The 25,745-nt window shown below is 25.9% G+C and overlaps 2 protein-coding genes across 2 annotated transcripts; both read right to left on the reverse strand.

The window, feature by feature from the left end:
- On the reverse strand, positions 1 to 1,331 carry LOC145842004 (U5 small nuclear ribonucleoprotein 40 kDa protein-like). The gene has a single exon (XM_082949344.1). It carries the CDS (start codon positions 1,313 to 1,315, stop codon positions 257 to 259), a length of 1,059 nt encoding a protein of 352 aa, XP_082805470.1. The 5' UTR covers positions 1,316 to 1,331; the 3' UTR covers positions 1 to 256.
- A 17,775-nt stretch (positions 1,332 to 19,106) lies between these two features.
- Positions 19,107 to 20,197, reverse strand: LOC145842583 (COP9 signalosome complex subunit 9-like). Its single transcript, XM_082950048.1, has one exon. The coding sequence runs from the start codon at positions 20,181 to 20,183 to the stop codon at positions 19,980 to 19,982; it is 204 nt and encodes a 67-aa protein (XP_082806174.1). The 5' UTR covers positions 20,184 to 20,197; the 3' UTR covers positions 19,107 to 19,979.
- Between the last annotated feature and the right edge of the window lie 5,548 nt (positions 20,198 to 25,745).

Raw genomic sequence — 25,745 nt, forward strand, 5'->3', positions numbered from 1 at the left:
TGAAAATTTTTCATAAAACAATTTTACAAAATTGTAAATTTTGACCTAAGGGCTTAAAAGTGTTAGATTCATACTACTACATTACACATTTAAGAAAAAGAAGATATTTTTTGAAAAAAAAAACATTACGGTATTTAATGTAAATAAAACTTTTCTGGAATATTAAACCATTAAAAGTTTGGCTATATACATATTAATTAACCTATAGTTTTTCTTATAATACAAACTTATAAAAACTTAACAGCACAATTTTGAATCATTGAACCTGAAGTTCGCCCAAGAAAATTTCCTTATCACTGGAACAAGACATAACAATTGGTTGTTTTGGATGGAACTGGACGTCGTTGACTGATCCATTGTGACCAGGAAGCTTATAGATAAGTTGGCGGTTGTGGACGTTCCATACATTGACCAGGCGGTCAGCAGACCCGCAAGCAATTAAGCTGTCATCCGCTGACCAGGAGCACTTCAGCAGGTTCTTCTCAAACCCGTGTTTGTGACCGTAGTACACATTCTTGCACCTTTCTCCGGGAGAGTAGGGCCTGACATCCCACATTCTCAACGTTCCATCCATGGAATTTGAAAGAGCGTGTCCACCATTGTGACTCAGGCAGAGGTCAGTGATTGTATCTTTGTGACCGTACATGGCAATAGGGGCTTTATCACTGTTAATGCTCCACAGTCTCACGTCATTGTCGATGCCTGCAGTGACAATGTTCTGGGCAGTGTCGTCAAAACAAACTGCCGTCACCTGGTAGTTGAGTTGAAGTGTTTTTATGGCGTGCCTTCTCCTGGTGTCCCAGATCTTGACAGTGCAGTCGTCACTTGCAGAAACAACCAGTTGGTCTCCTCTCCTTGAAACTGAGCACGCATTCACAATTCCTTTGTGGCCTTTCATGCGCTTCACTCTCTCTCCCGTCTCAGTGTCAAACATCCCGACAGTTTTGTCAACACTGGCTGTGAAAATTGCACTGCCGTCAGTGTTGAACTTCAGATCTAAAATCGTGGCGTCGTGAGCAACTTTGTAAATATAGAAATTTTCACACTCTCCAAACACATTCCACAAATAAATGTTTCTCTCGTTTCCAGTTGACGCGATAACGTTACCGTCTGGGTGAAACTTAGCGCTGAGTATTTCGCCTTGATGTCCGGACAGCTGCATGGTGGGCGCAAGAAGATCAGAAGTCCTGGGAGGTCCATCGTACTTTGATAACTGCTGCTGATCATTTTGCCTGACAGCAACCTGCTGGTTGTTCTGAGCGTTTTGAGGGATGGCCACTGCTCCAGTGAACTTGTTTACTTCAAAGGTTGCCATTTTTAAAGCTTTAGTATATAACTGAAAATAAAACTGTTTATTAACTACTAAATTTCATTACATAGCAACTTTATTTATTTGTTATCATTACAAGCAACTATGATTTACATTTTTTTAAACATATTTTTTACAATATAACTTTATTTTGTAGAGTTTAAAATAAGCTACAAGGCATAACTTTCCACTTAAGAAAACTTTAATTAACTATCAAGGTATGAGAATAAAATTTCGTAAACTTCTTATTGAAGAAGCAAACTATAAAGGAAAAAAAAGTATTAAAATATTTTTTCTCTAACAATAACTAACTGGTATTATTTCAAGTTTTACTCTCAGTATATTACTAATATTGAAACTATAATGGATTTGTAGTTTAAAAACCAAGTTTTGATGAAAAATATGTTTTTTTTTTTGAGAACTTTTCTGTCTCAATAGTTATAAAATTCCAAGTTGTAAATTACACTAAAATAATTTTAAAACATATCTTAAACTATGTGGTCTCTAACTTAAAACAACTAAGAATTTGTAGAAACTTATAAATTTCCAAAAGAAACTAAATTAAAAATTGGGACTTGTAAGTTTCATTAGTAACTTTTCACAAATCCAAAATTTAATTTAACGGTTTATAGCTATATAAAATTGTTTGAAACTTGATGGCATAATTCTAGCTTTTATATGTAAACTAATTTTAACTGTAGAAAAAATAATGGAACAACCTAGTCAGGATTTGAAGAAAATAAACTAGCCTTTGTGACCAACAACTATCCAAAGGAGATTGTTTAATTTAGGAGAAATGTGAAAATACTATAATATTTAAAAAGTAAGAAAATTACTGCTTATCAGCCTACAACTTGCTTAAAACAATTACACAAGGTTTTATTTTAAAATTTAAATGAAAAAACTAGCCTGAGATTAGGGAAAAATATTAAAATTAGCCTAAGTTAGCTTCAATTTATCAAGAATTTCTATATAGCCCAAGTTAAATTACTTAGTAGCCTAAATGTGTGGCAACCCTACTTACTTTTATAAAAAACAAAGTGTTAAGGGCATAGGGGGGGGGGGGTAAACACCCTTTTTTGGTTTTTGATCTTATTGTATAAAGATTTTACTAAGCTACAAAATGCTTTTTACAGCTTTTAAAAATTTAAAATAATTTTGGAGATATAGCCGGTCAAAGTTGGATGCAACAGTAGGATCCTTATGGGAATCTTTTTTTTTTGTTTTTTTGTTATAAAATTCTTATTTTAAATTATTTAAAATTCTGTTCCGACAGAATTTTCTAAATACTGCAAGGAGCTTTTCCTGAAAACTTGAGGTAGTTGTCTCAAAAAACCTAGGAGAACATAGATTTTTAGTAATTTCTAGTTATTTGCCGTTTTAGTTTGCGCCTCCCATAAGGATCCTACTGTTGCCTCGGACTTTGACCAGCTATATCTCAAAAACTATTTTGATTCTTTAAAATCTGTAAAAAGCATCTTGTAGCTTAGTAAAAACTATATAAAATAAGATCAAAAACCAAAAAAGGGTGTTTACCCCCCCTATGCCCTTAATGATTCAAATCATGCTTAACTAAATATTATATTCTAATTTAATTTACTTACAAATTATATTAGTTATTTTAAGATAAAGTTCTAATTTCATCAATATTACATCGCTAGTATCAATAATCTACTGTTTAGATAAAATATCTAAAAACTGTCAAGGTTGCTTAGGAGCCAAGGTTTAGGAGTTAAAGATTGAAGAAGTGCAATGAAATTTAGTTGACTATAAAAATAACCTTGTTAATAGTTTGATCTCCTAAAATATTGCTTAACTATTTTATAATAAAAAAGTATGGACACCATATTTTTATAAGTGAACAACGAAATAAGTACATTTCCATTTTTGTATTCTAAAAACACCTTACTAAACATATATGTTCAAGTCATGCATTTCTGCACTTTTGCTAAAATTGTTAAATAGTTTTTCGGTGAGAACCTGTTTTATGAAATTTATTCAATTACTAAAAAAAAACTTAAAATACTGTTAGCTCAGTTTTTTATTACTAATAAATAGTAAAAAAAATATAGATTTACAATTTTAGATACTATAATATTCTTAACTTTTTTTAAGCAGGACAGTGGTTTTTTTGAACCTTTCTCCAGGATTTTTAAAATACCAGATTTATTGTCCATTTATGATATAATATTAAATCTTAAATGAATAGAGTTTAAAACTACTGAAAAGATACTGTATTGCTACTTTAATTGGGTTTTATTCAATAGCAACCTACATAAACTTTTTTTATCAAACCTTAGCATTAGGTTTTCTGAAGCCATATTACTGATATAACCAGAGTTGTTTTTTCAAAAATTTTCAAGAATTTCCAAACTTCTTACAGGATTTTAAAAGTACACATTCTTAGGTCTTGTTTTAGTTTAAAGTTAAGTTTAAGGTAAGAAACTGTGTAAAATATATAAAAACATTGAAAAGATACTGTAAAGCTACTTTAATTATGTTTTTTAATAAATAAAAAATTAATGATAACAAAAATATTATTTATATGATAGATTTTTTGAGTAAATCTAAATTTTACTACTGAACATTAAAAATTCTTAAAATTCTAATTTTTTTTTAATAATTTTTAATCAAAACTCCAGGTATTTTCAGGCTTTTTTCAAAACTTCTCAAATTCCAGGTTTTTCTTGAGTGTTTTTTGCCTAAATTGTCAAATTCGAGGTTTCCAGGTAAAGTGGCAACCCTGTATAACATAAATAGTTTAAAACTTAGAAACCACTTCTTTTGTTTAATAACTCTCTAGTTTTTGTAAAAACTAAATACTCACTAAGTGCTTTTTCTTAAAACTACTTTAAATGTTTTTCAACTTATTTGTAAAAATGTAATTTACAGATTATTACAATAAAGATAAAAATAAAGTTTAAACTTACGAAATTAGTGATAAAATTTTATAAAAATAGATACTTATTTATTATCATATTGGAAGATGTCAAAATTTAATAACAAACCATTTTATTGTAAAAGGAACCATACTTATAAATTTTATTTAATTTATTTGACCAAAGCTTTCATAATAAATTTAAATAGTCATAAATAACCAAAACACAATAATAAGAGTTAACTTTAAATATAATAACAATCAAAAACATACTTATAATATTCATACTAAAAAAGTACTAGTTTAAAAATTAAATATTATTATTATTTGAAAACATTAAGTGTTATTTCCTTTATTAGGACTAAGTTGGCAAATTTTATTGATTATTATATTTTTTAATTATCATAAAATGAAACTTTAAAACATGCCATTTAAATTTTTTATTTATAACACTGTAAAATTAAATAAATTAGGCTAAAACTTTTCAATACAAAAATAAGCAACTAAATATAAAAGTAACAAGTAAACATGTAAAATGTAATGTATCATAATTATCTACTTAGTAATGATTAAATAACTATTAATAAAAATAAATGTGACCACTTAACATGTATACTAAAAAAATAAACATGTGCTAAACAAAACCAAACTAACTATTAAAATAGTTTATACAAATTAGATTGTTTTTTAAAATAAGAAATTCTAAAAAAAAATATTGAAGAATTAACTAGTATGAAGTTACTAAGGTTTTCAAAATTTTAAACAGTTTAAAAGAAAAAAAAATTCAGTTATTTCTATAAATTCAATTTTCAATATGAGTGTACTGAACCTTATAAGTAGGTACTACTTGTTTCTTTAAAGTATAAGCTTTCCACTAGACAATTCTTTAGCAGCTGCATTGTTCATATAACTAAATGTCAAGGAGATTTGGAAATATAGTACATTGAAAAAAAAATTAGTAACTATTTATTATTATGAAAAACACAATAAACCAACAAATAATACAATATTTACAAATATTGGAAATAGGTCTTAAAATAAAGTATTTTTATAGTTTGAAATCATAAATTTTTGTGAAAAAGATAAAAGCTTAACTAGTTAAAGCTCATGGTTGCCACAGATCAAGCTGGGAAAAATTTCCTGACTTTTTACAAAATTTAATCACTCTTATCACTTAAACCATCTGTGTATGATTGATGTGTTTTCAACAAACAGCTCTATCAGCAAAATATAGTCAGACTTAGCATAAAGTTGTAAAATAACATAAGCAAGTTTTTTCAGGGTTTAAAGTTTTTTAGCCACCCTGCACTGATCATCAATACTAAAAAGCATACAAAAACTGCTTGTTCTAGTAGGGTAGTTGTTCAATACGTTAATAGAAACATTTTGCAGTTTTATAAAAGATATTTTATTAATTTATACCAGATGAAGGTACTGGAAATTATTTTGTAAACTTTTAGGAAAATTTTACAATTTTAGTATGACATAAGAATTTTCAATTCATTTTCACCATTTGAAGGCTTTGGAAAATAAGGAATTTTTGTAAATTTGAACTGCCAATATCTAACTTTTTCTTAATTTTTGTTAAAACTCCTGACTTTTCCTGACCTTTTTTCAAAAACCCCCATTTGTTCCTGACTTTTGTAATTTTTTTTAGTTTTTCCTGACTTTTCCTGACCATGTGGCAACCCTTAAGCTGTAATGATTAAAAATATAAAACTAAACAAAAAGCCATTTTGGTCCTGATAAGGAATGTACAGTTACACTTCATGAGTTTAAGCAAGTCATTAAGTTCTACGCTACGTATTTTAGTTCAACGCTATTTGGTTGTTATTTAAAGGTTATTTGTACTTTGTGTAATTAGAAAAATTAAAAGCATTACTTAAACATATGAATAAAAGTTGTAAAAATAAAACATTGGTTCTATTTGCAATGAAACAGTAATTTATTATTTATTGAAGCTTACAAGTATTTTTAAAGAGCTTTTACTCATCGGTAAACTCTTAAGTTCTACTACTGTTCTAAACTGTTTCTTGCTCTCATTTTCAAAATGAATTTAAGTTATGAAGCAATAACCAAGGTTTTGTAGTTTACATACATAATGTAATTTTTTAAATATATGCAATCAAAACTAAGAGTTTCTAAGGTTCTCTATTGAAATCACAAGCTTAAAACAGGGTTGCCACTCTTTAAGTCAAAAAAATAAATTACCCTGAATGACCTTAAAGGGTCCTTAGTTTTTCAAAATCCTTTTAAAAAGTGTTTCCTATTTGACACAAAGTAATTATACCAGGGTTGCCTAAAGTTTTTTTGTAAAATTATTCCCTGTTTTCTGAATTTCTTCTAGGTTTTTGAAAAGGAGGTCATTATTTGAAACTTACACTATATATTTTGGAGTTGATGATGCAGAGCAAAAAAAGGTCTTAAGCAGTTTTAAAGGTAGTTTTTTGAGAAATCCTGTTGATGGGGTCATAGCTTTTTTCATTTCTTTGAAGGGGGTCTTTTAAAAAAAGTTTGAGGGACTCTGGTTTAAATAAAACTCATAATATCCTAAGTTACCTGAAAATTTTTAAAGTTTCAAAATATCCTCAGTGTGTGGCAAGAATGAAAAAAGGCTATAAAAAAAAAGTTCTTCTCAACCTACAATTCTTTTGTATTGCTTTTAAACTTTCAGTTTTAATCTTTTTTAAACTAAAATATAAAAGATTGGAAGAAGTAAACAAATTTAAATTCTTTTTTTTTTCCAAAATTAAAATAAAAAGTTCATTTTTACTCATAACTTTATTAATTTAAAATAGCTTAAATAGAAATTTTTCAATTTCGCAAGGTAAACTTTCTGAATGGTTTCTTTGTAAGTAATCTATTTGAAGTCTTAAAGACATTTTAAATAATAAATATACATTAAATATATTAAAAAATTTAAGAAAATTTTCAACATAAATCTGTGCTTCATAGGTTTGTATCAGACAGTTATAAAAAAATTTGTCTTTTTCTTAGATTGATAAGTTAAAAAAGTTTTTTTTATAGTAAAGATGCTTCAAAGTTCATACTTTGAACTTTATTTAAAACCAATGTTAATTTTTGTTAAAATGTTGGACCCCTATGACCTTATTTTTTTTAGTATAAAGTATACTTTAACAAACTTTTGCAAATAGCTAAAGTAAACTAGTAACTAACTTTTGAAAACTTAAACCATTTTTTCATAACTAACTTGGGTAGACTAACTACTCATTAAAGTGCAAACCATTGGTTAGATAATTTGGTAATTACCTAGGATGATGTTGTACCAATATCAAACTGAACATGTATTCATTTGTTTTTTTTTGAAACTATAATTATAGGCTAAATATCAATGTTTTAAGCCTAACATGTTTAATCTAAAAAGATACTTTGTTTTAAACTAAACAAGCTTTATAAATAAATAGTAGGAATTAAAATTTTTTGTGATAAACTAAAATATTTAATTGACTTTATTTTACAGTACCGTAGTCAATATAAACTATTGTTTTGATATAATTGGTTTATATTGTCAAATAAAAGAGACTAAACATTTAAGTATTATTAGATTAAAATAAACAAGTTTAATTTTGTTATGTATTGATAAAGTATAATTTTTAGTCTTTTTTAGTCTAAAATATGGTTAAAAAATAAATCAAATATGACATATTTTCAGTTTGGTATCGGTGCAACATCACCCTAGGTAAATACCAATAATTTTAACACTTTTAGCATATATGCATACTTCAATTTTAAGACAATTAAATAAAAAGTAATCCCATAAACTTAATTTTTTTATTGTGCATTGTAGACCACTAAAAAGAAATCAGAGCACAGTAGAAAATTATAAAAACAACATTTCCTATTGATGTTGTTGCTTCAGATTATAATTAAAAAATATTTTTTTTAATCATTCAAAATCAGCTTTTAAAATTAAGTTAACAAATTATAAGATATTACATTATTGTTTATCAAAATTTGTATTCAATTTAAAAAATATTATGCAAAATTATTTGATTTAATTTATTTGCATAATACTGGTCACTGGGTTTCAATCTTGCAGCTTTAAACTCAGGGAGTTTTAAAATCTGTCATTGGGACCCTGAGACATCAGACTACACTATGTGCATATTTTCAGAATAAATGCTCTAAATAACAACCCTTTTTTTTAACATTTATAGGCTATTTTGATGATTTGTATAAATAATTCTAATTTTTCAAATTTATTTTTTAAGTTGGCAAAATTTTGACAAGAACCAAAAACTATTGTTTGAATTATAATTTTATTTTCATACAAAACTTAGGGGATTTTTTTTTAACACAAATCAGGGCCAAAACTAAACTTTGTTTTCTATTTATTTGAAATATTTTACTTTTAAAGTATTGATTATTCAAATTTTTAAAATTAAGCAAACTTTAAATTATCTTACAACAGATAACGTAAATATAAAAAATCTTTTATAATTTTATTCATACACATTTAAATCAGAACAAAGTTACTAATGTTTCGTTGTTTTTTAACAAAAATATTTTCTTATTACTTTTGTATAAATATTTGGTTTTGTCGAATAAAAAAAATCTCTCGTAGACAAATATTAAAGCATTTATAGTTTTAAACCTGATTTTTTAAGCTCGCTAAATTAAGATTTGATCAACTTAACATGATCATTAAAAAATTCTTATCGTTGTGTAATGGAATGCCAACTAAACTGCTGTTCCATTTAGTTGAATACTAAATTGTGTAAAAAAAAGTTGCAGTTAGGATGAAATGAGTCTGATGAAACACTGTTTAGGCTATGATTAGCTGTATACTAAGTTCGGGCTAAACTAAAGTTTGATTTATTCTAGACCACCTTGCTCCTGTTAATATGTAGTGTGTAGACATTTGCCCTATTTTTGTTTATTGTAAAGCTCTTTTATAAAACAATGTTATTTCTTATAAGCAGTTTTTTGATCTAAATTCTGAGTAATTAAATGTAATTTTTTTATCTGTCTTAAAATATATATATACCTATCAGATTTAATTCTTGTGTAAAACTGTTGACCACACTTAAAATATTTCTTAAAGTGTTCTTTGGTTTTTAGTGTTTAATATGTTCTCTTATATAAAATACAACCACCAAAAGCCATGCCTAGTTTGTATAAGTATTATGAAATAGCTTTAAGTATTACTAATTATAATTAAAGTCTAAAATATAGTACAATAAACTATAACTACACAAATTTAATATTTAAGTAACCTCTAGGCTCTAGCTGTTATGGGTTGCAGTTGCATGCAAAAATCTCAAAAATAAAATTAAATCTCATTCAAATTTTAATCTATAATTCGCTTTTTTTACATTTTAAATTTTACTATGATATAGGCAATAAGGACGCTAGTAGACTCATTACTTTGAATTCGCGTTACCTCTTAAAGAAAAAGTTAAACTTCATTGAAAGAGAAATTTTGCTTAAAAACACTTAAGCATTTTACATAAATCATAAAATATTAAATGTAAGTGCACACTTTAAAATATTGTTTATAATTATTATCTTTAGGTGTCACGAAAAGATGCTCGATTCGCGGGCCCTTCGTTTCCACTTCCAATCGCTATTTAGTTAATCGAGGAGTGTAGGTAGACTGATGTTAAGTTTACCGTAAAGCGTTAATAAAACTAGCAAGAATTTAAGAAATGACAATGTTTTTCTAAAACATTAACATATGTTCAGTTGGTATAATTACGTCATTTTGTAAAAAAAACATAATTCTTATGAACAGTTAGAACATAGGGAGCAAAATATTAGTTTTTTATAACTTTTTTAAGCCTTTAAAAATTTAACATCTTAAAAATAATATGGGATTTATTAAAATATAGTCAGTTGTATTTTAAAACATTAACTAGTTATGAATTGTAAAATTGTTTTCAACTTAAACCATATTCTGTTGTATTCTACTCAGAACTATTTTTTTAAATTCCTACTTTTAAATTATCATTTTCATCATATTTTTATTTTGTTCTATTGGCAAATGCATGCATTCCAATTCAACATTTTTCTAAATATATAACAGTGGCTAATAAAAATAAATTTGATCTAAGTTAGTAAAAGTTTACAATGTAAATATAGAAGTATAATAAATAAGAAAAAGTAACTATTTTTTTTTACAAATGAACTAAAGTTGTATTTAAATGAGGATAAAACCGTAGAAAACTCATTTATGTTTTTCAGTCTTATAACAAAGTAAATAAAAGATTACTGATGTTTTTTGTAAGACAGACTATACAATATTAACATAAAAATTAGTAATGTCTTCATTCATTTAGTTAAATGATATTAATACTTAAGGTTTTACTTTAAATTAAGTTTGTAAATAAGCAAGTGAAATTATTTATTATCGTATTTTGTAAATTGACTTTTATTTGATGCTTTGTTGCTTATTAAATAATAATTTGTGTTTTCGACGTTTAAAAAAAAAATTTGAAGCTATACTTTAAAAAATCATTGTGTTGTGGTCTTAAAACTAAATTAGAAACTTTAACAATAACTTGTTAAGGGTAAAAAGTAAATAGTTTAAAAAGTATAAACGTAAAGTAAATAAAAAAGAAACTATATAAAAAAAAAATTATTATGATTTGCTAATAATGTTTAAAGTTCACTGATGAAGGACTCTTGTCCGAAATTGATTTGAACTCGTATGCAATAAACTTGTAGATTTTTAAACCATTGTTTTTTTTTTGTAACTAATAATATTATATAAGGCATTTAAATATATATGCAAATCTTAAAAGGTGTATGCAGTATTTTTATCGTAACAGTTAGTTTCAAAATATTTGAAGCCAAGACTACGTTTGTAAGCTAAACTTCAAAAGTTTAATTTACTAAACGAACAGTATATACGAAAAGAAGAACTTAAGAAAAATAAAATTAACTTAGTCAAACAAGATGGAGTGAGCGCTTATCCTTGTAAATATTGGTAAAATGTAGAGCACAGTGCGCCAGTAGTCGAACTTTCATCGCAATTCGCAAGTTTCTCGTCTCCTTCCGCTGTTACGTAGAAGCATTGACGTGTTTTGTCATCCCACGAAACCCAGTACCCCAACCCGTGACTTTCAAACTGACCCAACAGTGGCCTCAAAAACTTTCTGTTAAATATTTTTATTAAAAGCTAAAATTTTAATATCGACAAACAAATTTGTTCATCTATAAAAGATGCAGATAATTAAAACATGCTCATATGAGTTGTTTTTTAAAACATTTATTTGTAATTTTAGTACTTAGCATAGATGATACGGAAAGAGCAACTGTATTGGTTAATTTATACTGTTTAAGAATTTTATCGTTTCTAAAACTAAAAACTGAAATTATTATTTAAAAGAAAACTTATGCTAGCATTTAATGGCATCAAAATATTCTATTGAATTTTTGTTACAGGTGTATTGAACATCTTTTATTATAATAGTCATTGTAACTCTTACAAAAAGCTTTTAACTTCTACAGTATTTGATGAGGTTTTAATTTTAAAAACACTTTATTTTTTCATTTTAAAACCTGATAGCACTTCTGTCCATTTTTCTAGCTAAAATAGGTAATGTTCCTCCTTCGTTTTTACAAATTTTTTCCGCTTCTTTGAATGTAACTTTTTTGTTATCATCATTGAAATGATACTTGTGTTCTCCAAATACATACGTATAATCTTAATGTTCATTTTAGTTGTTAAGTTTTAAAATATCCACTATCTTTTTGTAGTAAAAATTGTTTACGATAGTAGCAAAACAAGCAAATATTGTTTTTAAAGTGTTGTTTCATGTTTTGCACATACATTTAATTATATAAATTTGTTGTAATATAAAGCATTTCAGCATTTTTTATTATTACGAAAAAAAAACAAGATAAAACAATAACTATTTTTTCCAATAAAAACTATCTTAGTCAGGCTACAAAATATGTAATTTAACATTTTTAAAGGTAATAAAAATAAGAAAATTAAAGCAATAGTTGTAACAAACTGCAAGTTTTTCTAAAAAATACTTTCCCAGAAAGCACTGAAATAAATCAATCTGTTAAATACTTAAGTTTACTTGTAGTTTTATTAAGACAAACCTTGTTAATTTAGCTTTAACTTCCGACTTAAATTAAATAGTCTTATAAAAGCTTAAGCAATAGCAGTTGTTTTATAACTACATTTCTAAAAATAACTAAGTACCTTGAAAATCTATAAGAATTTGTTTGGTTCTAATTATGTTTCTACCTAATAAAAATTTGTTAAATGTTATAACTTTAAGTGTATAAAAAAAGTTTTCTACAAAAACAAAAAGTTTAAATAATGTTCAAATAACAAGTTAAAACAATTCTTAAATATTTTTGAGCCTAAGTTTATAAAGAATTTTAGAGTTTATCCAAGTTAGAATTGAAAAAACCCTGTTTTTTTCTCGGCAGTTCAAAGCTTTTAATTTAAAATTTTCACATTTTATTTAGTCTAAACATTCTATATTGTACCTTAATTACATTTTAATATTAAACTCACTCAAAATAATAGTTACTTAACAATTGTATTAACCAAAAGCAAGCTGTCGCATAAATAATTTCTAAAAATTTACACACATTCTCGGCCCTAGGATGAATAATGTAAACAGTTCAAACACACCTTTGCACCAGTCCCAAACGTCGTTGAAGCTGCCCCAATATGCGGAGTAGTGGGCCTTTTCGTTGATGGGTCCGGTCGGGTAGAAGCTGTATATCGCGCACCACGGCCAATTCCTCGCCGGTCCCGTGTAGCTGGAGGTGCAGAAATCAAACGACAGACCCTTTTTGGGGTTAGGAAGGAAAATGTAGCTGGTTCGCGCGGTGACCGTCCACGGGAAGGCGCAAGTGTAACCCGAGTAGGTTTTCACCACCATGTTCCTTGGAACCTGCTCGTTGAAGTTCACCGGGACCAGGTAGTTACCTGTTCGTTTCAATTAAGTTTCATCCGTTTCAATTGCTTTTTAGCTTTGATTTGAAAATTTCAAGCAGCTTTATGTTTGTTTTTTTTTTTCTCAAAATTTGTTTTATACATATACAAGCAACAAATCTAAAAAAAAATAATTGCTAAGTTAAGTAAGTGTTGATGTTTAGATAATAAAAACTACCTTCAGTAAAACTGAGCAGCGTAATTGAAATCTGTAAAAAAACAGTATATAATTATTTTTCTAATTTAATTTCTTGCATTTTTAAATAAAAACTATCAAGTTGTATGTGATTTTTGATTAAATTTTATTATAAATTTAAAATACTATATGCGTCAAAATTTATCAATAAGTAATTCTGTAAAATACTTTACAAATGTTGATCTTTGTTTAAATTTCAGTTTTTAAGTTATTACTGTTTACCTTGTTTTGTTTAATAGATTATTAAAAAAAAATATTAAAAATTTAGAAGTAAAGTTATCTTACCATAACCAAAAATAGAAAGTTTTTCATTTTTGATCGATGTAGCTTTATATTTAAAAAAATGTTATTTCGGTTTACTGTTAGGTTTTACTTTTATATCAAATTTAAAAATTGATTTGGTTATATGCTTGTAAAAATACTTGTAGATATTAATAACAAAAACTAGATAATTTAATTTTAAATGTATTCTAATGCTTATAAGTTAAATTAGATTTTTAAAAAGATAGATAAAACAAGTTTCTAAAAAATATTAGACAGTTAAAATAAGTTTTTCAGAAAATATAGAAGTTGGTTAAGAAGCATAAATTTGGTACTATTTTTATAAAAAATTCTTAAAATTACTTGAAAATTTTAAATTAAATTAAAACATAATCAAAATAGTTAATAAACTCGTTTTAATCAACCTGCTTTGACATTAGAGTATCTAAAAATGCTAAATAACTAACAATATCTTTAATTTATATTAACTTTAAAAAAAAAATAGAACTTTTTAGCTACGGTCAAAATGATATATCATTTCTAGTTCTTAGTTATTTTCAAATATTAAATAATATTTAAGTAAGTAGTATATTATTTATAGCTTCTCAGGTATCAAAAAGTAGAAATATATAGACTCATTTTTACTGCTCTTAATATAAGCTAACTTGAACAGTGTACCGAACAAACTACATTATACTAACTTATAATGATCTTCTTTGGGATTATTAAAGTCTATTTTTATTTTTTGTCAGTTTTCAAATAGTAGCTCTAAATTATTTTCTCTTTGATTTACACAATCTTATTAAAGTTAAGCAAACTCAGTACACATTGTAATAAAAACAATGTTTTTTTATAGTAAGATACTTGCTTACATTATAAGTTTATTTTAGATTAATACACAACAAGTTAATGGCTTTATGTTTTATTTTTAATCAAATGCCTTAAATTAAAAAATTTTTAATATTAATTGCACAAAGCTATTAATTATCATCTACAAAGGCTTCTCTTCAAAAAAAATTATGAAAAAACAAACTTATGTTAAATACTGACGTTAATCTTAACTAACATATTTACCTATCTTCTATAGATAATTGTTATAATATATTGATGATCAGATATATTATTTCTAATCCTAGACAATGACGTTAAACAGTATCCAAGTAGTTTAAACTCGATAACCGAAAGGCTTTTTTTGCTCAACAGGTTCTAAGACCAAATATTTTGAGCGCTTTTTTGTCGTTAAATAAACAATATTATACTTCACAGCTTTCTAGTTTCAAATATTTTTTTCACTTTTGACACTTTGTAAAGATCAAGGACTTATGCATTATAACAATATATTATATAAATGATTAATTAACAAATAAACCTTTGAAATGAAATCAACATTAAATAAAAAATAAATAATAATTGATTTAAAATATAATAATAAATTTTAAAACGGAAACGATAAACAACAATAGGCTTTTTTCAAAACAATATTCCCTGTTTCCAAAAACAATATAACAAGTTAATTTGCTATCAACGCGTATATATAATACTTAATCGACATATAATATAAAGCAGTCAGTTCAACTTAAATAATTTGAGACCACATGTTTAAAACCATAAGCATAACGAGTACTATAAACATATCATTGTGGTTATACATTGAAAGTTTGAACAAATTTATTAGTATTTTTCTCTTCTAGCAAACTAAATTGTATATTTAATTTATATTCACAAAAAAAGTAGTAAAGCTACTTAGCTTAGTTCGTAATAAAATCAATTAAAGAGAACCATTTTTAAATACTTTAGATGTTTACTTCCTAATAACATCTTAGTTTTTGAGTCTTAAACAAGTAAAATATTTGTAGTTTAAATAGTTATTTACCGTAGATGGTAATTAATTAAATACACATAAAACCATATCAAGGTTTTAGAAAAAACTTTTAAGTCCCTGAGTTCAGGAAATTAATGGTTTTAATATTTCATAACAGCTAATGCTAAAGTACACTTCTAATATATTTTAATTACTAGCATATTATCTAACACTAAGTTCAAGCTAATACTAAAATTCATATAGAAGTATTTTTTGGTTTATTGGTTTTCTATTCAATAAACTGTTTATAGAGCTTAGAATATTTAGTTCAACAAAAAAAAGGAGTCAACGTGTGTAAAATTGGTATGTATATGACTTTAAGCATAAAAAGACCTCTTGGTCATCATACTACCTTATTTACCATATATGAGCTTTAAAGAATTTTTTTAATCAAAACAAAAAGTATAAAATTTTTGTTTTTTAAATACATTTGCATTTAAGTTCAAAGGCCTTTATAACTAAGTTATTTTTGTCCGTGATTAATAATATTGTTTATTGAACGACAAAAAATACGCTCAAAAGTCAAGTTCGGTTATCGAGTCATACACAAGAATAGTTTCACGTCATGCCCAAGACAGTTAATCTTAATCTTAGAACTTAATCTTTGTAAAAGTATTTTTATTTAGAAGTGTTTGTAGAATATATATTTATTTTGTCCTGGACAAGACGTTAAAAGGTATACGTGGTGTGCGACTCGATAACCGAAAGGTTTTTCGTTTATTAGGTCCTAAGACCAAATATTTTGAGTATTGTTTGTCTATGTTGAAAAAGCAATTAAGTTTTACTAGTAAAAATTTTAAACTTTAATTTAACATTAAGACTCATAGCTCATGTTTATATAACCTCTAAAAACATTATATTTAGTGTTATTTTTAGTATTCTTACACTTTTATCATGCCTTCTTTAAGTTTGAGTGTTATGATGAACAAGATAAGTTTTTGCGTCTTACTTTGCCTTTTAAAAAATCTACTATAAAGAATATAAAAAACTTTTTAGGCCAAAAATTACTGTTGAATATGTCTATAAACAAGCCCGTTTTTTAACTCAAAATTAATTTAAAAGTCCAGTTTAATATATATCTTATAAGTTCCTAATTTTGTAAATGACTTAAGGCCATAGGGGGTCCACCTTGAATTTTACAAGTTGATTTAATTTTACAGAGTTTAATCTGAGCTATCAAACCTTTTTAACCTCTTAAAAAACTCAAGAAGCTTTCGGTATATAAGCGATGAAAGTTGGTGACCTCAAACTTATCTTATTTTTTGAACACGCAAAAGGGTTCAACGTGTGTAAAAATGGTATGTATATGACTTTAAGCACAAAAATACCTCTCGGCCATCAAATTACCTTATTTACTATATGTGAGCTTTAAAGAATTTTTTTTTATCTAAAAATTCCTTTATTACTAAAAATATAAAATTTTGGTTTTTTAAGTTGCTTGGCATTTAAGTTCATAGGCCTTTATAACTAAGTTATTTTAGTCCGTGATTAATACTTAATCTTTGTAGAAGTACTTTATTTAGAAGTTTTTGTAGAATGAATATTTATTTTGTCTATGTTAGAAAAAACATTTATGTTTTACTATTAAAAATTCAAAACTTTTATTAAGCATTAAGACTCATAGCTCATGTTTATATAACCTTTTAAAACATTATATTTAGTGTTATTTTTAGTATTCTTACACTTTTATCATACCTGAGTGTTATGATATTATGTACACAAATACAAGTTTTATTTGTTGTACCCAAAAAACTAAATAGTTTCTGTGAAAAAAAGAGTACAATTGGTTAATTAGTTGATCTAATAATAAAATCATACTAAAATTAAAAACGCGTAGTAAATCTTTGTCAGTAAGATTAAAAAATACTTTATAAATCAATAAAATAACCCAACTTTTTTACTGAACTAAAAAGAACATATACCAATAAGATAAATGTTCGTAAAACTTCAAATAAAAGATTTGGGATCGTCAAATCGCTACCCGTGGGCTCCTAACCTGCTCAATCATCTTTAAGAGTTTTGTGCTAAAATCATACAATTATGCGATGTATTTAATGACTACTACTTTGAGTGCTTTGATAAACTACGTCCTAAACATCAAAAGATATTCGTGGTAATTTGATAACTGAAAGGTTCTTCGTGCACCAGGTCCTTGGACCAAATGTTATGAGCGTTTTTTTTTTCGTTCAATAAGTTATATATAGCTTGTTTTATCACTTTTTCGGTTGAGATAGTGCATTTATATTAGAAACACACTTATTTTAAACAATTGCGGCCTGTGATAGACTTTTTTCTACAAATAATTTTTTTTTAAGAAAGTATAGATTTGATTATGTTGACGGCTTGCTTGAGAAATTATAAGTTAATAAATTTTTTGATGTAATAAAATTTATTAAATTTGATAAAAACAAGTGCCTTTTTAATTGCTTGTTTCCGGCCGGATCTTTCTATTAAAATCAAACTCGGGTCTTGTACAAAAAAGCTGGATCAATTAGTTTAAATTTCAATCTATCTAAGTTTCAGTAATTTAACTTGTACTATAAATTTTACAAAAAACACCTTAAGTTATCTAACTGTATCTATTCAAGTCTTAAATCTATATATTTTGCTTTAGTAAAGTTTAAAATGTTTATAAACGAATTTGTCTAGCCAATTATAATAAAAGGTTTTTTTACTGAAAAGATCAATTAAAGTTTTTAACATGTTGACAGCTAAAAGATTTAATAAAACAAACTTAAAAACTATGTAAAAATGTACATTGCTACTTTATATAAAATACATGCATGGTTATCCGAGTTAATTAGTTATTAGTTTCTTATAAATAATTACATGCTGATTTTTATGTTTTACAATCTTTTAAGTGTATAAAAATAATGCTAAAAGGACAACATTGCTCACTTTGGGAATACCTGATATAAACGCTTAGAACACATTTAAACTAAAATAATGTCTTTACAATACTAATATAAATAACTATTGGAATATTTTAATAATATACAGCTTAACTATTTAAAGCACCGACTATAAATTATCAGATTAAAGTTCTTTTATGAAAACCATTTGGTGTTGAAGATTTATAAAACGTTAGTCGAAGTGTAACGAAAAATATAATTTTAATTAGAAGACCTTTCTTATAAAAAATAAAATACCCATTGAAGACTATTCACGTTTTTAGAATTAGAACAATACTTTTGAAAAAACTAACTTATATTAAATATTTTACAATACAATAATTATTTTCTTAAAAAAAGGAAGAGTAATATTAATGATTCAATTAGTAACATTTTTCATAAAAGTAAAACGATGGATTTCTGATGATTTTGCGTCAAGCCAAACAAATAAACATTCAACAAAAAACTTAAGTTTAACAAAAAAACACATTCTTTAAAAACTTTTATGTTTTTAGTAAGACAAAAAATATTAAAATTTAAAATAGTATTACTTTTTCTTTTATAACGAATTAAATTTTAAACAAATATGTCCAATAAAAAACTTGGTTATTATCTGAATTCAAATATTGCTAATTCTCTCAGTTGATTCAAACTTTTTAAGATTTCAAAAACTTCATATATAATATTCATATAAATATAACTAAATCAAAAATTATTGCTTGAACAATTCTATAAATGGTTTACGGTTGATATGTACAATACTTATAATTTTTCAAGCTTTTAAAACGACTTAAAAAATAAAATTTAGAGCCGAGAATTATATCTAACACCTTAGTTAGATAACACAGCGTAATTTTAATTTGCTTCATAATAAACAATGTTGATAAAACGTTTTGGATGGTAATAGAAGTTTAGTTTAAAAAACCAATTGATATACTAGTTGAAACTTTTTAATAAATAAAATTTGTACTATCTATTGAGTAAAAAACTACAAATTAAAAACTTATTGCAAAAGATTAAACACATTTTAATCGATAAGCATCTTAACTTTAGTATATAATTTGTTACCACGAACCATCGACTAAAGTTTAAAACTGTTTTATATGAATATAAAATTAACAAGCTAAAGTACGTTCATTTATTATTGTCCATACGTGAATACGTTCAAAAGTATTAAATTTTAAACAATTACTTTTTAGTATCCTTTTTTTTAACGAAACAGACTATTAAACATAACAGTTCCTCAAAACAGAGCTAGACTTTCAATACATTAAGAAACTTAGTTTACTCATAGACTTAAAAAATATACGAGCAAATTAGATACTAAAGTTTAAAAACTAAAAAAAAACACAAATAACAATTTTACTTTATTTATAACCTAAAACAAAAGAAAATAGCTGAGATCTATTTTTTGTTATGATGCTTAAAAACGTTTATACATACCAATAAATCATTTTTATAAAATTATTCAATGTCAACTCTTTTAAAGTAATACTTACTATTCTAACAATTATTATTCAAATATTTTAAAAATTATATCATTTTTTTATGACTTTACAATCAGTAGGTCCAATGTAAGTAGTAAAAACAAGCTACTAAAAAAGTACAAACTTCATAGATATACAAACAAAACTTCGAATTTGCTTAAAAACACACTTTATTTTTTTTCTTCAAAAAGATCACCAAAGTCGTTGTAAAAATCGGAATGAAGAACCTTCTCATTTCCGTGCATGCTAATTTCCATTGGCTGGTAGCCGACGGAGGAGTCCGCGTTGTCCAATGAGGAGCTTCCTTCCGGAAACATTTCGTCGGCTATCACGTGATTGGTTGGTGGCTGAGACACGTTTTCGTCTTTGTTCATTTTAGTTAAATATTAAAGCTGCAAGCAAAAAAAAAATATTTTCTAAATTACGTGCATGTAAATAACAGGTGAAATTTTAATAACTGAGACTCAATAAAAGTACGTGACAAGTTTAACTCTTTTACATTTTAGCAATAAAACTAATAAAATAATTTCGCATTTAAAATAGTTTTAGTAAACTTGCAACATTTTAAGAATTTATATTAGTCAATTTAAACTAAAATAACATGAAGAAAAGTTTGGTATTTAATAACAAACAAGTTGAGCATATGAGTAATACTTATAACGAACTACTTTTAAAATAAAAAAAGTCTTTTTAGTTATAAAAACATCAAAGAAGTTCGCTGTTTAAAAAAAATAAAGATAAAATTACTCTAACCAGGGTTCGTGCGCGAAATTTTTTTCATTTAGCCTGACTGGGACCAATTTAGCCTGACATTTTTTCAAAGTAAGGAAAATCTCTTTTAGAAGCCACTTTAGATATTGATGGGTCTTAATTAGTACTATCATAGTCTCCGAATTCAACTAGCTTTATCTCAAAAACATTTTGAGCTCTAAAAATTTGCAAAAAGCAACTCATAGCTTAGTTACAACTCAATAAAATAAGACTAAATTGTGAAAAAGGTGATTGACCCCCCTATGCCCTTAACATAACAGATTCAGTGATAAGTTTTAAAATTAGTGTAATATCTATACTAGTGTAAAAATTTAATATACATTACTAAAGACAATTGTTCAATTTAATTAAGCACTAAGTAAAAACATTAAAACCAGAAGATTTATATTAAAACAACGTGCATTGTCTTGTTTTATTAAAATTTAAAATGAAACGATTACACGAGTATTGAAATTCAAACAAACAGCTAAGTTGTTGAACTAAACTTTAATATTTAAACTGTATTTTTTTTATGAATTTTCATAATTATGACGTATATAATCTACTCAAAACAAAACAATGAAGATTCATAATAAATTTTTAGAGATTCAACAAAAGGTTTTAAGCATTTATTTTTACAAATACTGACTGATTTTGTCTTAAATAACTAAATCATTATTTAGAAATAAATTCACATCTTTCTCAATTCTTTTTAATCAAAAAGTGTGAAGCATTTGAACTGAGAAAAACTGAGATTCTCAAATTTTTAAACAAAAAAACTGATTTAGCCTGACGTTTTTCAACTTTTTTCAAAAAAACTGATTTAGCCTGACGCGCACGAACCCTGTCTAACACAAATGCAGACTACAGAATAAAATATTTAAAACTAAAATAAGTACATTGCATCCTCACCAATCCGGCCATGTCGGGTAAGCTTTTTTAACTATAGCTGGATTAGTCTTTGGTCAGATAAAAATAAAAAATACTTTTTTTAATAGTTTACCTCTTTTTTATTATGCAGTGCAAATGATAAAAAACACTAAATTTTTAGTCAACTTAATTTAGTTTCATTTTTAAACAGACTCAAATAAAAATAGTACTCTTGCTGAAAAAGGAAATAATGAAGCTTTATTTGATAGTTCTTTATTGTTGCTTAGCAGAAATGTCACGGAATTGGATGAGTTTTAATACACTATCTGGTGTGGCTAAAGGCTGACAACAATAGTAGGCAGGTAATCGTCCATTTTCTGCATAGCTTCACTATGAGATAATGGATCCTTTAATGATTGTTGAATATTGCTTTCGTCTTTAACATCCTCATCAGCCTCTTTTTTGTTGTCTCCACAAATCAGTGTAACAATTCCTTGCTCCTCCATAGGCTCATGCCCAAGACATTTGGCCTTTTTAGTTTCACCCAGCCAGTTTTAAAGTGATCCTATGGCATTTCCAGGTAATATTTTGTACAATCAATTCAATCATAAAACATTACTTAACGTACTACTTTTATTCTAATATTGTAAGTTTTAGAAATATAAATTCTACCTCCTAAGTTCTAAGCTTTTGGTCTCAAAGGCCTTCCATGAATGACCTCAAACTTCAATGAGTTTCCCTGAGTTTTTTCCAAATCCTTAAGTTGAGCCTGTAGCCTCTCTATAAGTGTCAACTTTTTTTGCAAGAGCAACGTTGACATTTGGTCCATCCATTGAATCTCAGTCATTTGGGCTTTTAGCAATTTATTGGCAGTAATACTGAATAAAATATTGGCAGTGTACTTTGTTTTTCATGCATTGTACTACAAAATATAATTGAGTTTCTTGCAAAACATTATTAAAACACTCATCAAATTATATTGAATAAAAAGATGAGCACCATATATTTTTTTCAAAACATTTAAAAAAGGGTGCTTTTCCAAAGTTTGTTATGTATGAATACTTGGTTTTATTCATACAAAACTTTTTGGTAATTTCACTATCAGGACTTTAGTGAATACGATGTTATTATTTTTACAAGAGTTTCCTGACCAGTTTTCTTCAGTACACTTCAGAGCCCCACAAATTTCAGCAGCTATCGAAGAAGCTGAAGCTAATAAACTTGTTGAACTATTAGCCCCACTATAGTATGAAGTGATTGCATTATTTTTGCACTAAGATTCTTTCAACTTAAGATGTTTTTTGATACAGTGTGAGACTTCAATGCTCTGATACCCATGTTTGATAATGGAATTGCTGTATTATCACCACACCACATTTAAGTTTTCCTTAATCAATAACCTCTTAAAATCTTTATGGTGCAACCAACTTTATTTTTAAAGATTCAACAAACTGTTTTTACTCATATTTTAGGAAAGTTTTTAAATCAAATCTGCAGAAAAAAAAACTGTAAAATATTCACACAAAAAAAATTAATTACCATTACAGCTGTTTTTAGTATACAATTACAAATAAAAAATTATCCTCTAATGTAAAAGTAAGACAACACTAACCTATGCTCATTTTTGATTTTTTTACTGAAAACAAGTAGTTGTAAACAAATAACAAATAACTTAATTTAAAAAATAATGAATTATAGTACAACATAAGTAAATAAACTTAGAAGCTACATAAAATAACTAATTTTAAGCTTGTTTTCAATTGTTATTTTTAACTTGTTTTCTTTTCTTTGCTTTCTTATCCATTTTTTTATGTATGTTGAGTGTGTCAAAATGTATGTTACAAATAAACTCTAAAATAAACATTACAAATTTTCAATTATAACTTATTATTAGTGAATATTAATATAAAAACTGTATTTATATAGTATACTACATACTAAAACCAACTTATGTGAAGATATTAAAGTTAAACTTAAAGTTACAAACTATACTTGAAAAGAAAATAAAACATATATAAGTAGTGATAAGCATTAAAGTGTTTTTGAGAAACTGTAAAAGAAATTTGTTATAAATATATTGAAGGTTTGCATTTTATCTAAAATGAAAATTGAAGTTATTTGAAACTGAAATAAATCTCTCAAAAGATAATACTAAATATGACCAGAAAAACTTGTTTTTAAAGATTAGTAAATGTTTTTTAGCTACTAAATAAAAATGTGAAATACAAATTTGCATTTTAAAAGGGTTGTAACATAAATTTTTAACTATACTATTAAAATGAAACAAAAAACTAATAAATACTAGTGGCAAATTTAAATCTATTTAGTATGAAAATGTAAAATAAATTTGTTAATGAATTATCAACATAACTTACTTATTAGAATCATAAAAACACTCAATTTGTAAGCAAACACTAACAGATATTTTAAAAGTACTAAATTAAATTGTGGATCATAACTTTGTATTTTAAGAGATATTAAGTAAATTTTAGAAGCTATATCTAAAATGATAATGAAGAAACACAAGCTTAAATTTAAATAAAACTAATAACAAAATATGTTAACAAACTATATTAGAAGTTTGGATACTAATTTAACTGCTTAAATTCACTTAAAAACTAAATATGGACTAGCCATATAGACCTATTAGGCAAAATCAGAAAAGCTTGTAAATGAGTGATAACAAAGGTTTTTATTTACTGATTGAAAACTTTGAATTAGAGCTTTAGTTTTAAAATATTACAATTATGACATAACAGTAAACTGCTTGTACTAAATTGAAATTTAGTATTGTCTAGCAAGTGGCAATTAATTTCACATTTAGTTATAAAAATTAAAGCAGACATTTATTTAGAATTAGCACAATGTTTTCATTACAGGGTTTTTAAGTGAAAACATTGATTTTAGCTTTATTAACTAAATCTAATTTTTGGCTGTAACCGGTTGGAGTACAGGGATTGCGAGGATGAACTATACTGTTTTAGTTATTTAAAATCTAAAGAGCAAGGGGTCTACATGGAGACAGATTAGCTGAAAACTAAATGAAATACTAAAATTTAAACTTACAGTTAGTAAATTTATGAACAGTAGTAGTGCTAATTTATTTACAATTTTGTAATAAACATTCTGTTTATTTTTTTTATTTAATCAAAATTTGCATAAAGACTGCAAATTTCAAGACTAGAGTTTCCCAATGAACTATTTTACTGTAAACAAAAAACTTAAAAAGGCTAAAAAAGAGGGATACTGCCCTCTTTGGGAAACCCTTATGTTGTGAGTACAAGAGTTGTTTATTAAACTGTATGAAGTATACATTTTTTTACTTCAAAAAACTGCTGATATAACTATAGAAAACACTATATGTGTAATAATCTGATAATAACAACTATGCTTCAAGTTTAGTTGTGTAACGCTTAAAGTAAGACTAATTTATAATTATTTTAGTCATATTAATATTTCTCTTATAAAAACTAGAACTTGCAATTATTTTAAAAAGAATATACGGGATTCAAAAACTTGAAGTCAGTATAAATATTTATAAAAGATTTTAAACACTTGTGTATCAATTTTTCTGCACAAATATCTGAAAAACAGTATTTTTGTTATCATGTTTGATAAAACACATAATTTTACTACAAATTATTTTATAATTTTTCTCCAGAGGCTGAAACTTGTAAGAGATATTGCAAGCACTTGAGCTAAACAAAAACATTCAGTAGTCTATGATAAAGAGAAAAACTGAAATAGTTTTGAAACATTTCTTGTTTTTTAAATTGTGAAATTCGAATTCTATATACTTTAAAAGATAGAATTACAGTTGTTCTTATTCTTAACTTCAAAAATTGGGGTTAACCAGACCCCATGAAATTTTAACGTGGAATTAGGGTACAACACGTTAGTTTTTTCTTTTATAATTTCATGAAAGTTTTGGATTCTACTCAACAATAGTACACTAAAAAAAATTAAAAAAAACTTAAGGATAGCCAGTACTCAGAATTTGCATCCAAGCTTTTTATATACATATAAACAATACTAATACATTTAGTTTTGTAAAATTTTACACTATACAAATTTAAGTAATTCTCATTGTTTATATCAGAAATACTAGGATTAACAGATTCATAAAAACAATCATAATCAAAGTTATTAACATTCTGAAAGGGAAAAACAGACTGTTTACATCTATCACAATAAAACTTGTAAACACCTTGTTTATATATGCTTAGTTTCAATTTATTTTCAGAAGCACAAAAAATAAGATAAGACAATCAATTTATTTATAAGTTATTTTTCTAAACCTTTTACACAATCAGCCA

The sequence above is a fragment of the Thalia democratica genome, chromosome 8, assembly GCF_965202585.1.
Source record: "Thalia democratica chromosome 8, ktThaDemo2.hap1.1, whole genome shotgun sequence".
Lineage (NCBI taxonomy): Eukaryota > Metazoa > Chordata > Thaliacea > Salpida > Salpidae > Thalia > Thalia democratica.

Coding starts and splice junctions, on each gene's coding strand:
- LOC145842583 (XM_082950048.1), bottom strand. CDS start 20,183: ATGAACAAAGACGAAAACGTGTCTCAGCCACCAACCAATCACGTGATA.
- LOC145842004 (XM_082949344.1), bottom strand. CDS start 1,315: ATGGCAACCTTTGAAGTAAACAAGTTCACTGGAGCAGTGGCCATCCCT.